Source organism: Portunus trituberculatus, chromosome 22, assembly GCF_017591435.1.
Source record: "Portunus trituberculatus isolate SZX2019 chromosome 22, ASM1759143v1, whole genome shotgun sequence".
Classification (NCBI taxonomy): domain Eukaryota; kingdom Metazoa; phylum Arthropoda; class Malacostraca; order Decapoda; family Portunidae; genus Portunus; species Portunus trituberculatus.
The window spans coordinates 1,052,342-1,069,280 of record NC_059276.1 but is presented as its reverse complement, the minus strand read 5'-3'; the positions used below and the strand labels follow the sequence as shown (position 1 = coordinate 1,069,280).

Genomic DNA, 16,939 nt, shown 5'->3' with positions numbered 1-16,939 from the left:
GACATTCTCCCATGGTGCGAGGAGAACTCAGTCTCTCCTCACCCCAGGTTCATGCCAGGATGGCGCAATGCAGTGGTGGATGTCCTCAATTGTGAGTATGTGGGGTCAGAGTGGACTCTACATCCAGTAGTGTGCAGGCAGGTCTTCCAGGTGTGTGGTGCACCATAGGTGGATCTGTTTGCAACTATCTTAAATCACCAGTTACCTCTGTATGTGTCTCCACTGCCAGACCTAAGAGCTTGGAAAGAGGATGCATTTGCCTTTCCATGGGAGGGCTTGGATCTGTATGCCATTCCTCCCTTCTCTGATTCATCAGGTGCTGGTTCAGATGAGAGAGTCTGCTTGTGTTCGTGTGACTGATTGTCCTGTGGTGGCATCAGGCAGACTGGTTTCCTCTGCTTCTGAGTCTGCTAGTGGACTATCCTTGAGAGTTGCTGCCATGGGCCTCTCTGCTCTGCCAGCCTCATCACCACGTCATTCACAAGTCTCCAGGGGCACTTCACCTTCATATGTGGAGATTCTTCAATGTTTCTTCTGAAAGAGAGGGTTTTTGCGGAGGGCTGCTAGATTTATGGCCGTTCCGGTCAGACAGTCCCCTGCCAGAGTTTATCAGGCAAAGTGGTCGGTCTTCTGTGGTTGGTGTGAGTCGAGGGTTTGTCATCCTCTCTTGGCCTCTGTGATGGACTTAGCGGATTTTTTTCTTTTTCTTTGGGACATAAAGCATTTGTCCTTGCTGTCCATTAGGGGGTATCATTCAGCTTTGGCCTCCATTTTCTGGCAGGTTGGCTGGGATGTCTCATGGGATTTGGATCTGTTAGCTCTGTTTTGGTTATTTACCAAGTCAGCTCCTCCCTGTTCGCAACGCATTTCTGCGTGGGATTTGTCCTTAGTTCTTTAGTGAAGTCTCCTTATGAGCCTCTCCGTTTGGCTTCCTTGAGGGGTCTTGCACTAAAATCATCTTTTCTTTTGGCTTTAGCATTTGCTTGTTGAGTTAGTGAACTGTATGGAGTTTCAGTAGAAGTTTTGTCACTTTAACCCTTTCAGTGCTCCGGACCATGATCGTGGCTTAGAGGGAAATGCCTCCTGTCCACGATCGTGGTCCCATATTTGACAAGTCATATAATTAAATCTCGCACCTCCTGGCTGCTGCTAGTGGTCAGATGACATTCTCCCATCCTCCCTCGACTCATGGGATGCGTGTCAATTGCATGGTAAGAAAAATATAATCACAATGGCATCTACACAGTAGAGTATCAGATGCCCCTTTTTCCACAATTATTATTATTTTATGATGTTGCTAGTGGCTATTTATGCATTTATTTACAGAAATAACAAGAGTAATGATCAAATCTTGTTTTTAGAGAACAGATATGCCAGATATTATTTGTTTATTGGTAGTATATTGCGTATCTCGTATATTACCATATATGGGCATGCGTATCCTCGTGTATAACTTCCTCTCGCTGTTGTTTACATAAACTTGTATGGTAAGCGTCCTGAAACAATGGAGGAGGATTGTAGGGGACCCTCAGTCTGCTGTGTTTTATTGCGAAGAAAGCCAGTATTTTATGTTGACTGTGATAATAATAGTATGTACATCAAGAAAACACACTGAAAACATATTTTATATTATTTGTGTGGGCATAATGTATGCATAGGTGTGAAAGATAATTACCCTAGCACATTCTGGAGCAGTTCTGAGCAACTGCAATTCAATCAGGCAGAAAATTCTGTGTAATTTAGTGAGAACACCTGCACAAGTTGCGACGAAAAATAACCACCCGCTACGATGGCAATACTCAACAGCGCACAATGTACCACCAGAAAGCCAACTTCCCATCATTATTGCACCACTTTCCAGAGTGAGTAGAGACCTAAATTTTTTACAGTAGATGCATAACACTATTATGCATGAGAATATTGATTTTTTCCATTTTTCCAAACCTCAATTTTTTGGCCAAATTTGCATCTCACAGACATGATCCAAAAACCTATTTGCGCCCTGAAAGGACTTCTATGACTTTTCTTTAGCCCCTGATTTTCTAGCAAAGACTCAATTTTCAGGTGATGAATCTCAGTAACACTTCACCATTCCTGCTCTTATGGGAGTGTGTTGGTGACTCAAGGTTTTTATGCCTTATTAGGGCCGTCAGGGAGTACCTTCGTAGGACCAGAGGTTGTTGTTCTAGATGCTCCTGCAGTTTTTGTGACGGTTACTGAATCTCGGCGTGTGATGCACCCTCCTACTATTTCTCACTGGATGTCAGGTTATCCAGCGTGCACATGTGGATGTTCTAAGGAGTTCGGGTTCGGGTGAAGGCACATGAAGTTAGATCAGTGGCGACGAGTGCCTTGTTCAGGAAGATTCGGAGTATTCCTGCCATTCTTTGGGTGGGAACCTGGAAGAGTATGCCCACTTTTGCTTCTTTTTATCTTAGGAATATTACCTATCGGTATTTAGATACCTTTTCTCTGGGCCCTGCTGTGTTGGCTCTCAGGATAATTAATTAATTTTTCTTTTGGGTTCCTTATATATACAGGTTGAACCTCCCAAATCCGGCAACCACCGGACCGTAGACTTGCCGGGCCATGGAAAATTCCGAACTATAGGTGGTCCCCAAAACACCCTCTATATACTTATCGTGCATTATACAAGTGTATCTGTAACATTGTTTTGATATATGATAGTTGTACATGAAAATATACATGCAGAAGTATATAGAAAAACACGTAAATTAAGTTCAGCATGGAAAATTTTTGCCTGCACCATTATCATCTCGCTGAACAAAGGGACATTATCAGCGCAGCGAAGCTTAAACCACTGTATGAGAGCACTGTCTAAATCACTGCTTTTATCCTCCTTAAGTGTTCTACAAACCTCCATGTTCTTCTTGCTCTCACACTCACTGTAAAACTTGAGAAGTTGATTCTTCTGCTTTTTTATATCATAGACGGTTGATGAGCCAATGTTGTACTGTTGGCATAGGCTCTGCACTGAAACACCTTTATCTAGCTTCCTCAATAGGTCCACTTTCTGTTGCACTGATATTGTCATATATCTGCTCTTTTTCTTTGGTTCACACACAACACTATCACTTCCTGGTCGCTTGGAAACCATGTTTAGGAACAAATATTACAGAAAAAAATGTTTATGCACCTGGGGGGATGGTGCTTGCAATGAGCAGCAGTGTGGTACTGATCCAAATTTGACCCAGAATGCCCCGGCTCCAAAACACAATACAGTGCCGCCGTGTCCTAGCGGCGGTCTGGCAAATTACTCCGGCCAATTCAAAAATTCCGGCAAACAAAGATTTTGGCGGATTACAGGTGTTGCTGGATGAAAGAATACCGGATTAAGGAGGTTCAACCTGTACCATTCTTTGTATTGTCCTCTGTGGGGTATCTGGATCACTGGACCTTTATCATGGGGAGATTTTTGTTGCTCCTCTCACTCCTCTGGTTTTGTTCCTCCATCATGGGATACAAGTGCTGCACCCACTGCAGGATATGGCCTCTGCCTTGTAAGTTTTTGGATTGTAAGGCTGTTTGTCTTGGGGAGTGAAAGTTGTTTTCAGGGGTGAGGTCATCCTCCCTCCTATACTTGGGATTCGGTTCTAAAGCAATTATTAATAATTATGGGTAGTAGTATGTGTAATATCAATTAGGATCTTTTAATGTAAAATCCATTTTTATCTACATACTTACCCATAATTGTTAATTATAGTTGAGTTTCCTTTCTCCACCTCTATGACCTTTTAGGCTAGAGGCAAATGAGAGAATCGGCCTGATGGGTGGTACGTGGGAGTAGAAAATGGTCTGGGTGTGTTTTCAAAGAAAATGAGAAAGGGCACCAAGTATTTCTTTCATTTCTATTTCTCGAGCTGTTAGACATGGTGTAAGTTTGCTGTGAGAATAGAGGGTATTTAAGCAATAATTAATAATTATGGATTTTACATTAAAAGATCCTATATTACTCACAACATTGGTAAGCAAAATCAGCCTGGATAAATCTACTACTTGTTGAACTTCATCTATTTTCATTTGGTGATATGTATTGTAAAAGCTTTCTGATACTAGTGCATAATATATTACACTCTTTTGGTTACCTCCTGCCCATGCGTTTTCCCTCTCACTATTGATATCATCATTGAGCATTTTTATTTTATACTTCTCCATCCACTTTGATATCATTTTTCCATTTTCATCAAGCTTTTGTATTTCTTTAAATCCTATGTGGCCAATGAAGTCCCCTATTATAAGCAATGGATCTTCTCAATATCCAATTTCATTGTATGATTCATTACATGCAAAACCCCACATAATGAATGGGTTAGGTTCCCCCAAAAAATGTTCCTTATGCAAAAATTCGTTGTATGGGGTCGTAGGATGAGTAAAAGAATTTTTAAAAATATAAAATAAAACAAAATAAAATTTAAAAAAAATCTGGATGGGTCGAATTCGGACTCGGCAGTAGATGGTGGTGGTGGTGGTTGTGGTGATTCGGCGGCATTTTCAAACTTGGCCAAAATCTCTCCAATAGAAATTTCATTATAGCGGGGTTTGGTGTTCGTTATGTGATTTAAGGGTAATAAAACAAAACATTTGTTGTGGTGAAAATTCATTGTGTAAATGTTTGTTATGCAGGGTTTGCCTGTATTTTATTCTATACACTGAACTACATTATAATAATTTTAATCCACATTCTTTAATGTTACCCTTAATAAATAGTATATCACTGCACTTTGTGCTAACTTTATCTAAATAAGTATTTTTGTTGTTTTGGAATAGGATCATTAATCCTCCTTTTCTTTCTTTAATTTCTCTCATTGCTTCTATATATTTTATTCCACTTAAGTTTACAAGTCTAACTTTTTTTTTATCTTAGATAGATATAGTAAAGTATTGTCACCCACTAAGTTTTTTAAGTCTTTGGCTTTAACGTTATATATTGATTGCTCTCGTGATTATACTGTCATCTACACTATTGCTACTTCTACCTGTACCATTCTTATTCTCACTTGTCTATCTGTTTCTTCCTTCTTATTTGATTATGATTGTCACTCTCTGTCCTGCACCCTTTTTCCTGCAGCTACTGGACTACTTTCCCTTTCTTTGTTATCCACCTACCCTCTTTTCTCCTCTCTTGCAATTCCTCTCAATGTTTTCCATGTATGTTTTCAGAGTAGATTCATAGTTGATTTTCTGAAAGAGGCCAACTAGCGGTGTGATTCGAACTCTGATTCATTAAAACAAAGTTTTAGTACTACTGGTCTTATAACTTTGCTTTAGTGACTCAGAGCTGGACTCACAGGCCTAGTTGGCCTGTTGGCCTGCAATAATAACTTTCTGAATGATAACATTTTTCATCTTCCTTGAGATCTTTATTGCTCTTCAGCTCTCACTTCACCAATTCAGTTCTACAGTTACAGGTTTGACCTTATCTTTAGAGATTTGGCCAATCCTTGTGAGCTTCTCTATCTTTGCATCTTATACAGTACATCTAGGAAGCCATGAAATACTCCTTCACAAAACACTCTCTCTTCTTCCTCAGTCTCTCTTGGCTCAGATTTCTTACTCTCAGATACATTGAACACTTTTACATTTTTCTCTTCCTCTCTCTTTCTTGGATTTCTTGTAAGGGTTAATGTCTAGAATTGCTCCTTCTCAATAGCATGTGAAATGACTACATGTTGTGGTAATATACTCACTTTACTTCAAGTTTAAGAATTTTTTTTTTTCAGATGCAAAGCTTTTATTAGCTGTAGGGATGCTTTGGAAAAAAAAAAAATTGGATCAGAAACAGAGCCCTGCGAGTGGTATTCTGCAGTCTTCCTCCTTATCATATTGTGACTGTTTACATTAGCAGGGCATTGTGGATCCCTGGGAATTGTGGTGTCTATAAATTGTGTGTCATGACCATCCAATGAGAGCCTGCCATGCTGGCAGTTAGTTAAAACCAATCATGGAACTTCGTTTAAAGGATGTTCAATGAGAGCCCACTATGACAGTAGTTACTTGTATAGTATTGCATTAGTTTCACGGGAGAGGGTGAAACATGGCAGCTTCTACCAGTTGGTAAGTTGTTTTAACCATGGACACAAACTGCTCAGACTGTGAGTTCAGGCTTTATTTTTAGTTTTATCATTGCTATACTGGAAATGCAAATCACTTGTTTGACGTGTGTGAATAACAGGCTGATTTTTGCTTCCCAACATTGTGAGTAATATAGGATTTCTTTATGTAAAATCCATTTTTATCTAGATACTTACCCATAATTATTAATTATTGCTTAAAATCCCATTCTCACAGGAAACTTGCACCATGTCTAATAGCTCGAGAAATAGAAATGAAAGAAATACTTGGTGTCCTTTCTCGTTTTCTTTTGAGAAGACATCCAGCCCATTTTCTACTCCCAGGTACCCAGCAGGCTGATTCCCTCATTTTTCTCTAGCCTAAGAGGTCATAGAGGGGAGGGAGAAAGGGAAACTCAATCATGATTAATAATTATGGGTAAGTAAGTACATAAATAAAAACAGATTTTACATTAAAAATTGTATTTGTATTTATGCATAATACTACCCACAATTATCAATTATTGCTTAAGAACTGAATCCTATGTATAGGGGGGAGGATAGACTCACCCCTAAAAACAACTTTCACTTCCCCAAGACAAATAGCCTTACATACCAAACAACTTACATGTCTTGATGTGGATGCAGCGCTTGTATCCCATAACAGAGGGACAAAAGAACACAAACAGAAGGCAGATGGTCTGACTCCTCCAGCCAGTAGCTGGCGTTTAAACAACTGCCTGCTACTGGACCTCTCATCCCAGCAAAATGGAACAACGGTCCTCCCTCCTGTAGGACACTCCACAGACTTTGTGTCAGGCAGAACACACGTGTGGATGGACAGGACATCTTGAGCTTTAAACAGCAGTTCCTTTCTTTCGTCATGTCCTCCTGTTGCCACTAACAGGACCACAATGACCTACGTTGACAAAGGCTGTCCTCTCAACTTCACACAGCTCTGTGTGATGTCACTGACTTGCCTAGACAAAGGACTGTCCTCTCACCTCTGGTCCTGCATCCCCTATTGTCACCTCCATCTCCCTCCCACTTCCTTTCAATATTTTATATACAACTGCATGATTAACTGAATTATGTTCAAAATTTCAATTTGGAAACAGAAGAATGATTCTACATATCTTCTACACTGGGCAATGTATATAAGCCATGAGGTGCTGCTGCCCAAATTTCCTTGCTTCTCACTGTTCATGGTCAGGTCAGGTCACTTTTGGGTTGAAATGGTAACAGCATGGAGGGGTACAGCCACCACTCAAAATACCAAGTTAGTCTAGTTTAACAAGTCATGTGGAGTGAGTCTTCCTGTGACTCATGGCTAGCTTGTTGACCAGCTTTACCACTACTTGAAATTTTCTACTAGATCTTTAAGTTTTTACTTTGACCTTAGAGTCTTGAAGTTTTTATTTTTTTACAATCCAATAAATCTTATAATTTTCAAATAACTCAACAAATGCCATGAGATGGTGTTTGAGTTTGTTGGGTTAGTTTACTATTTGCTTCCTGAACTTAGTCATCATGTAGGGAAATTTAGGAATAGGCAGTGTCAGATATATTATATCAATCTTATTATTAATAATAGAAAGAAGAAAAAAAAAAAAAAAAGCAATAATCCAAATAACCCAGTATTTCAAATTTTTGAGGGTGGGGTAAAAACATTTATTTATGATCAAAATTGTCTCCGCAAATTCAAACCGGGTGCCAGATGCACCCTAGCAGCAAGGGACGGAAGTAGATGCTATTACCAATGATCCCTTACCCTACCAAGTCCCTTACAATAGTCATTATAGTACAAAAATGAATTTCTAAAAGTGCATATGTTTGAATGACATGGAAGCATTGTATGTTATGCTCAGAACTTTTGGTGTGTGCTTGATGAGGAGTCAATGATTGTTGTTTATTGTAAGTGGTATGATATACATTGGTATTGGTGATTATCATGGGAAGAGTTTTTGTTGATTTGTTAGGAGCTATTTGAAGTCTGTTTGTGGTACAAAAGGTCTGAGCTCTATTGAGGAATGTTTGTAAGAGGTAAAATATGCGGAAGTTATTTCAGTGTGTGCGTAAAAAGCTATGCTAAATTTCCAGTTTTACCAACATGTAATCTGTAACTTAGCTTAACTTTAACCTAATTTTACACAAAAATATGAGGGTAAAAAAAAAGCCTGCTTGAAAAATATCAATGCAGGGAATCGTTGACAATGCTGCTCACCCATAACAACATTGCTTGTGACAGCCTCTGCCACCACCAAAAGCTGTAGTTTGTACGTTTTCAAAGATTATTTTATGATTATGTTAATTTCTGACCTCTTCTGCAATGCACATTACCTAATTCAATGCTCCTTCACTAAAAAACCCCAATTTCCCATAGGTCCCCAAAGAACGTTGGGAATAATAGGTATGTTTAAGAGAGTTATATCTTGTAAACTATCCATTAGTGAAAGAAATACTAATGTTGAACATCAATTAATTTACTATATGTCTCACTGTAGTAGGGATATTCAAAGATTCTTCTCCCAACAGATCTTCATTTGCTTTCCCAGGTTACAAGAGACCTAGGTGGGAGATGGAGGTGGTGAGGTAGCAAGCACCCAAGCCTGACTGCCGCTATCCTCACCCGCTCCTCCCTCCACACCTTGCGTAGACCCTCCTGGCGACTAATAATAACAAGCCCAAAGCACTTAACAATAGTCACAATACTATGCTTAAACACTAAACAAATACCTTAACTACACCTCCCCCAGATACTAACATGTATCTTAATCTTTTAACATTGATACAGAAGATGTACAGTCTCATTCACAGCAGAATCGAATGACGGGCCGTCCTTCCCTTCCATATCTTCTCAGCAGCTCTCTCTCCGTGTCTTCCTCCCTTCCTTGATTGGGTTCAGTAGGATGACGTAGTCCAATGAGCCACTCCTCGGTTTCTTCTTCCTTCTCAATTTATTTGTGTCCCCCCTCCGTTTTCATCCTGGGGCGAAGGTCGTGCACGTGCCTTGGACTCCATTAACTTCCACTGCTTGTTCTGAAAGTATACCGGTAACCCTTCCCGTGCCATACCTGCACTGTGTTCACTCAGTGTCACATCGTGCTTGTGGAGGCTTCACCCACACATTGTCGTCCACACTGTAGCGAGAGTGGGCCTCCTGCTCAGTGAGAACAGCTGAAGAGCCGACATCCTTGACACGTACTTCGTAGCGATACAACGTGGCAGCGGGAGTTGAGCACAGCGATTCATTCCTTGGTAAAGTGTTGTACTGATACACTACCTCAGTGATGGAGCAGGGTTGATGGATTGACACACCTGGCAACTTGACACAATTTGTTGAACTTGGTGTCTCACGATGGTTGGGTCGATGCGTCTGATGAAATACAAAGTTCATCTGACACCCGGGTGACCACAGTCGTGATGTACTCTCACGATGTTATGATGCTGCTCCTCCACACACACTGCTGTGCACGCCACATCACTCTTCTGTCCTTCAGGATGCACCTCCATTTCATTCAGGGTACTCAGCCACTTATGAGGGACCCTGGTCAGCACGTCCACCTTGTTTATTGAAGAATTCACTCTATGCACAGTCACTTCCAAATTGTATTCTTCACAGATCACTTTCAAGGTGTTCAAGTGCCTGTGAATGAGCATTTCCTCTGCTGCTTTTGTCTTCAAACGAGATTTTCCAGTTAGGGTGTCAGATATCCAGCGATGAATGGTGATCTGAGTCTGTCATGAGGCGTACATGCTTCATGACCCATGCGACAGCCAGATTCAGCCCCTTTAGCGTAGCATCCATTTCTGCCATATTAATGAGCGCACTTCCATCTGGCCGAAGGTAACAGGCGTCTTCCATGATGTCATCATCCACCTCCACTGCTACACCTAACGCCAACAAACTGGCATCCACCCAGACTCTAGCTGTAGTACCTGAGACATCCCAGCGCCCTCTGGCAGGGTCTTCGAGCCCTACACGCTGCACCATGTTCGCTGGCCTAATTGCATATCATGGGAGGACTTAACTGTCACACTCCCCACAGCTGCGATACCATTCATGCCCAGAATGACGTTAAAGTTCAAAGGTCTAAACTTTACCACCAACACATCAATGTCCAATGAGACTCCATCTCGAGTCAACACGCTCACCGACACACTGTTGACATTCCCCGCTGATAGTCAGTAAGTCTACTTTCTTCTCACTCCACTCACCACTCAGTTGCTGGTACAACGCGAATGTACCACTGGTGAGATGCAGGGGCACGACAGCAGTCAAATCTTCGACGTTCTTTAGGCGACACACTAGCTCCACTTTCTCAAACCACTCGGCTACAGGCTGCGAGGTCCCGCTGAATTCTGGAATAATCCTCACGTCGAAGGCGTCCGCCATTGTCAAAGCCTAGATAGCTTGTAGTAGGGATATTCAAAGATTCTTCTCCCAACAGATCTTCATTTGCTTTCCCAGGTTACAAGAGACGGAGGTGGTGTGGTAACGAGCGCCCAAGCCTGACTGCCGCTATCCTGACCCGCTCCTCCCTCCACACCTTGCATAGACCCTCCTGGCAACCAATGATAACAAGCCCTAAGCACTTAACAATAGTCACAATACAATGCTTAAACACTAAACAAATACCTTAACCACACTCACCAAAGAAGCATAAGCAACATGAGAAAATCATCGGTAGTGTAAAACCGAAAATTCTCCAAACTTATATGGTGTGGTGACGTTTTTCAATGGTATGTCCTGATAATCCAAGAAAATTTATATAATCTAACATGCTCCCAGTCCCCTGCTTGTTGGATTAATGGACTTACTGTAATACTAAAAGTCAGAAGCAAAGTAAATTAAAACTCATAGCACTAATAATCTAATAAAATAAAAAAGAAACTGATCTAAAAAATTCATAAACCAAAGCCAAGTGAATCAAAACGCTTAACACAAAAAAAGTTACCAAGTTGTCATTAACAAATGCAAAGTACTTAGTGAAGGTAGAGGAAATGCACACAATTGGTACACAACAAAACAACAAGACCCTGGTAGGTTTATAATATGTAATAGACTTAGGAGTTAGTTAGTTCCGATCTTGGTTTAAAGCAGGGCTGTATCTAGCTTTGTGGGGACCCTAGGCAAGATTTTGTTTGGGGGTGCCCTAGATTTCAACTTTTCATCGGGGCCCTTGGGTGGCTTTGAGAAATTAAAATTTTTCAAGCTACCATGGGGGCCCCGTGGTGTCTTGGGGGCCGTAGGCAATCACCTAAACTGCCTGTAGCTAGAAACGGCCCTGGTTTAAAGAAACAATGCATAGAGGCGAAAAATAAAACAAATAGGGATGTAAGATAATTTTTAAGAGTGTTAAAAGCAGAAGTCCTGAAGTAATATTTGAGCTACATGTGACACTAGTCAGACAGCATCTAGATTATGCTGTACAATTCTGGTTCCCACATTATAGGAAGGATCTAGGTTTATTAGAATCAGTGCAAAGGAAAATGTCTAAAAGGATACAGAGGATGAGGGATATTCCCTACGAAATGAGATTGAAGATACTAAATTTGCATTCCTTAGAGCAGGGGTTCACAAGAGAAGTTCTAGGGTTGCTTAGATGGCTCATCAAATAATATCCTTTGCAATACCATTGCATATTGAGTTATTGTCTGTCACTAAATTAACATTCTGTTCAGTGTGAGATTACTAGGGGTATGGATATAGGTCTTATAACTCAGGGAGTTCTTAATGAGAAAAAGGTTGAGAATCCCTGCCTTAGAGGGACATAGGTTAAGATGGGATGTGAAAGAAATATTTAAGTGGTATAGGGATTATAACATAGTGGACATGAGCAAAGTTTTTAGGATCAGTAGCTGGGATAGAACCAGAAATGATAGGTTCAAACTTGAGAAATTTAGGTATAGGGAGAAAATGGTTCTCTAATAGAGTGTTTGATGAGTGGAACAGACTCAGTAATAATTTTGTTAGTGCTGAGTCAATAGGGAGCTTTAAAAGAAGATTAAACAAATTTATGGATGAAGCTGATAGGTGGAATTAGGTAGCTTTGTTCATACAGGTGTAGGCCTGGTAGTCCCTGGCAACTTCCCTCATTTTCTTATGTTCTCAAAAGTTCATAAGCAAAAGTCAAGTGAATCAAGACTTATAGTAGTAATAGTCTAATACTCGTACATACCTTATATAAGTTGAAAGCTTTAGTAAAAGACTTTAAAAAAAATACAACTGAATAAGGCTAATAAGGAAACAATTTTCTCAGAAGGCTGTAGAATAGGAAACAACTTCAAATGATGCTCTATTGAAACTTTGTAATGAAGAAAAGTTTAATAGTAATTATGATAGACTTTGTGTAAAATTGTTGCTTTCCATCTTTTTCTATATGCATACCAGGTATTATTAAGGAGATTGAGGGGAAGACAGAGTAAGATGAAGGGATGGTGTTGTGGTAGAACTATAAAGAATGGGAGTCAGAGAAAGATGCAAGGGACAAAAACAACTGAAGGAAACTTGTATGTACATAATACCAACTCCTCAATTGTGAAAAGGAGACAATTACTGAAATTTAACATTTTGTTATAAAGTACTGTTATTCTTTTCAGGTAGGGAATAGCCTCAGGAAATTGTGAGATACTTGAACAAGAGTCTAGGATAACTGAACACAGTAGCACTACAGCACACAGACATGGAGGAAGAGCAACACGCTTACCTTCGCCCGATGGAGCTGTTCCACTCAAGAAAGATGGTAACTGTTTGTGCACCAATGGTACGCTACTCAAAGTAAGTGTGTATTTACCTATTTGTATTTACCTATTTGTGTATTACAGGGCCCGAGCTAAGCTCTCTGTGTCCTGTCTCCTTGTCCATACCTGTCATATCTCTCTTTCATCTGATTGACACACACCGCGTCAACGATATCACTGCTCAGTTTATTCCACTTATCAATGCTACGATGCGAGAAACTGTATTTTCTCACGTCATTTAGACAGATGTCTTTTATTAGCTTTTTTCCATGTCCTCGGAGATGATTACTTGTGGTCACCTTTATCAACTCTCTGTCCAGTATGTCAATCTTGTTCACCAATTTATACATAGTTATCATGTCTCCTCTTGTTCTTCTCTCTTCTAATGTGGTCAGCCCCAGCTTCCTCAGTCTTTCCTCATAGTCTAACTCCCTGAGTCCTGGTACCATCCTTGTTGCCAGCCTCTGTACCCTTTCTACCTTCTTCACATTTTTCTTCATATGCGGTGACCAGACACAAGCTGCATATTCTAACTGGGGTCTTATTAAGGTACATAATATCTTCTTCATCATTCCTTCATCTAGGTAGTGGAATGCAAGGCCAATATTTTGAAGCATGTTATATGTTTTCCCATAAATCTTGTTAATGTGTTTCTCTGGTGACAAATTGTTTTGCACGGTTACTCCTAAGTCTTTCTCCTCATTGGTCTCTTTAATTTTCTCATCACCCAGCCTGTAATCCCAGTTTGGTCTGTATCTACTTCTTCCCATTTTCATAACATGGGTCTTGTCTATATTAAATTCCATCTGCCACTCCTTACTCCACTCATATATTTTATCAAGATCTTCCTGTAACTTGTTACAATCTTCCACATTCCTTACTCTCCTCATAATTTTAGTATCGTCCACAAACATGTTCATGTAACTGTCAATTCCTACTGGCATATCATTAACATAAATCAAAAACATGATGGGACCAAGCACTGACCCTTGTGGAACTCCACTGGTTACTTTCTTCCACTTGGACTTCCTTCCTCTCACCACTGTTCTCATTTCTCTTCCCATTAAGTAATTTTCCATCCATTTTGCTAGTTTATCAGTGTATGTACAAGTGAAAAATTGTAACCTGGTATAAACCTCAGTGATGAAAAACATAAAGATGTGCGTGTAACAGAGTTCTTTATGTCTCAGGCTTAATACTTTTTACAATTCACCAGCTTTCTTTACTTTATCTTTCATCCATTTCTTATACCTGGTTAGAGTATTTCCAATGTAACATTTGTTTGTATCTAATCATATTTTTATAAAATCTACTCAAGTCTGTTGTGTCCTTTTATATCATTTTGTAACTGTGAGTGTTTGCTTTGCATTTGTTATGTTCTCTTAGTGCGTATTATTGTGTAACCTGGTAGGATTAGAGCTGACTGAAATTCACCCTGCATTGACACCACCTGCTTGGCTCGCTTCTCATCATGAACCTTGGTTAGACTCACAGTACTACCTCTCATCAAATTACATGAGTCCAGTGCCCAGGGGCCTCACAGGTTGATCAGACTCTTGTTTCACTGAGTAGCGATGCACATTATAGGTCCAGTCGCATTCTAGTCATGGTCTGTTCTTACTTCATTCATGGTACTGATATATTAACACTACAGTAAAGTCACAAATCTCAGTCAATCCCATCTTGATATTTTGTGTCTTGATTGCACCACCAAGATTCACATAGCTCAATCAAATTACACAAATCACAATCTCTGTTGTTTTTTGGTTTGCCTTCGTTATAACAAATATGGAGCATGGTGATGCAACTTTTTGAATTGGTCTCCCACCTAGTGGTAGCTTACATCCAAAAATTGTGCTCAGGAAGCTCCTGGAAGGTTATGGAGCATTCTGGGATGCACTATAGTGGGGTTATGATGTCATGGAAGCTCACAGGTGATAAGTGTACCACTCAGCAAAGGGGCGGGTGTTAAGAAACAAACCTTTCACAAGGCTCTGTGGCTTCTCTCCTCCTCTTGTCTGATTAAAACTTAATTTCTTCTCTTAATAATATCTACAGCATCTCTGATTGACTGTCCCAAGTGATGGATAAAAGAGGGAAAGGTTGCAGGGGGAGTAACATCTTGTGGAATGCACTTTATGTATCAGCCACCCATCAGCTGCTCTAATCCAGTGTGTGGTCAAGATCATTTACTTAGTTACTTGGAATACATTCACCATGTTTCTCATGGCCAATGGAAAAGCCCATAGGGTGGGTAAGAGTGAGAATGGGAGTCAAGGACAACATCAAAACAACAGAACAAATGCACTATAGTGAACTAGGATAAAGTACACTTAACCCTCTGGTGTCGTGGCTTCCTCTATTGCATTTTACTGCTATTGCACATACTTGAAAAAAAGCTACACATATTTCTATATCGCATGTAAAATTACTGCTATCATGCACCAGTCATTCAAAAACTTCAGGTTATGATGTGACATGTCTACTTGCCATCCTTAGCTCCTAATCATCCAAAATGAGGTACCATATTTGATGGCATATAGGTTACACCTTTTTCCAGTACATTGACAAATAAACTGAGAGAAACTGTTAGTTAGTGTTGAAAATCATAAACAAATAAATCTTTAACAGAATTCAAACAAAAATGTTGAAAATATTCCATATAAATACTAATTACCCATATGTAATTACATATGCCTATATTTCATTATTCCCACATTCAGCACAGAAAATCAACCTGCATCTCTATATATAGAGATCGTGCCTGTAGAAGTTCCACGTCACCTTTGTGCGCATGCACGGCGGGAACCACCAGACCAGCTGGCCAACCATGCCTCGGATCCTTTCTGTGCTCGGCACGGTGTTCACCTGCGTCTCTTCTCACTTCTTCCTGCCTTTGTTTTGTGCCCGCTTCTTTGCTGCTTCCATTTCTACTCCTCCCTAAGTTGCCATGGCTGCTTGGAATTGTGTTGGATGCAAGAGGTGTTGCCGGGACAAGGCTTTAGAACCGCATTCCTGCTGTGTGTCTTGTTGGCTCGCCATGTCTTCAGCCGAAGACCGGTGTAGTGAGTCTTCCTACCTTTCCCTTCTCCAGTTCCAAGCGTATGTGAAGGATACTGAGAGTCGTTCTTCTAAGGAGAAGCAGGCCAAGTCACCTGGCAGTTCCAGTGAGAAGCATTCTCGCTGGCAGGAGCTGGCTTCTGGGGGCCCTTGGGCCAACAGATTCGTCGCTGTAGAGTCTGATCTGGCTGCTATGAAGGCTTTTATTGGCCAATTGTCAGCAGTCTAGTTGCCCCTTGCTTCCGGGTTTGTGGACGGCGGAGTGAGTGTACGTCCGTCCCCCCAGATTGGTGCCGGGTGAAGATGGGCCCCAGTCTCCCCCTAGCACAGGCTCTTCAGTGGCGGCTGCTGATAGTAGTGGAGTGAGTCTCAGTGTGTCCCCTCTCCCTAGTTTGACTCTGGGAGTGAGTGAGGAGGCAGGCTCCCTCTGTTCCAAGCCCTGCCCCGGAGTTGGTGGTTGGGGGAGTGAGTTTGGGTGCGGCCCCGCGCTCTGTCCCGACGCTGGTAGCGAGTGGCGTGCCTTCTCCCGCTGTTCCTGGCCCTTCCACGGAGTTTTTGGGGCTCAGTGGAGTTAGCGTATGTGCGGTCCCTCTTCCTAGTCTGGCTCTGGGAGTGAGGGGGATCCAGTCCCCTGCTGTTTCAGGCTCTTCCGTGGACTTTTCTGGCTTTAGGGGTGTGAACTTGAGTGCAGCCCCGCTCCCTAGCATGCCCCCAGCAGTGAGTGTGGTGCAGACTCCTGCTGTGTCTGGTGCTTCCAATCAAGGGGGTTTTCAGGTCTCGGTGGAATGAGCTTGCGTGCAGCCCCGCTTCCTGGTGTGGCTCCGGGGTTTGAGTGGTTTGCAGGCTCCCAATGATCATGTTTTTTCCTTGGCTGGTCCTGGGGTTGGTTGATTGAGTCTATGTGCTGCTCCTCTCTCTGGTAAGGCTTCAGGTATTTGTGGGTAGCCATCTCCCACCGGGCCAGTCTCCTCCTTGGGCCTTGTTGGTGGCGGAGAAACGGGACTTCATGCAGCACCACTCACTGGTTTTTGCAGGATCGGCGGGCGTGTCTTCCATGGGCCTGC

At 41.4% G+C, this 16,939-nt stretch overlaps 1 protein-coding gene across 4 annotated transcripts in view; it reads left to right on the top strand.

Moving 5' to 3' along the window:
• Positions 1-16,939, top strand: part of LOC123507354 (tRNA-dihydrouridine(20a/20b) synthase [NAD(P)+]-like) — a 164,367-nt gene that overhangs the window by 15,151 nt on the left and 132,277 nt on the right. For 3 of the 4 annotated variants that reach the window (XM_045260139.1, XM_045260141.1, XM_045260138.1), the window contains exon 2: positions 12,675-12,852. In XM_045260139.1, coding sequence (XP_045116074.1) covers positions 12,758-12,852 — 95 coding nt within the window. In that variant the 5' untranslated portion in view covers positions 12,675-12,757. Of the gene's footprint in view, positions 1-10,542; positions 11,115-12,674; positions 12,853-16,939 lie in introns of all 4 variants that reach the window. The other variant, XM_045260140.1, reaches the window with a different exon arrangement.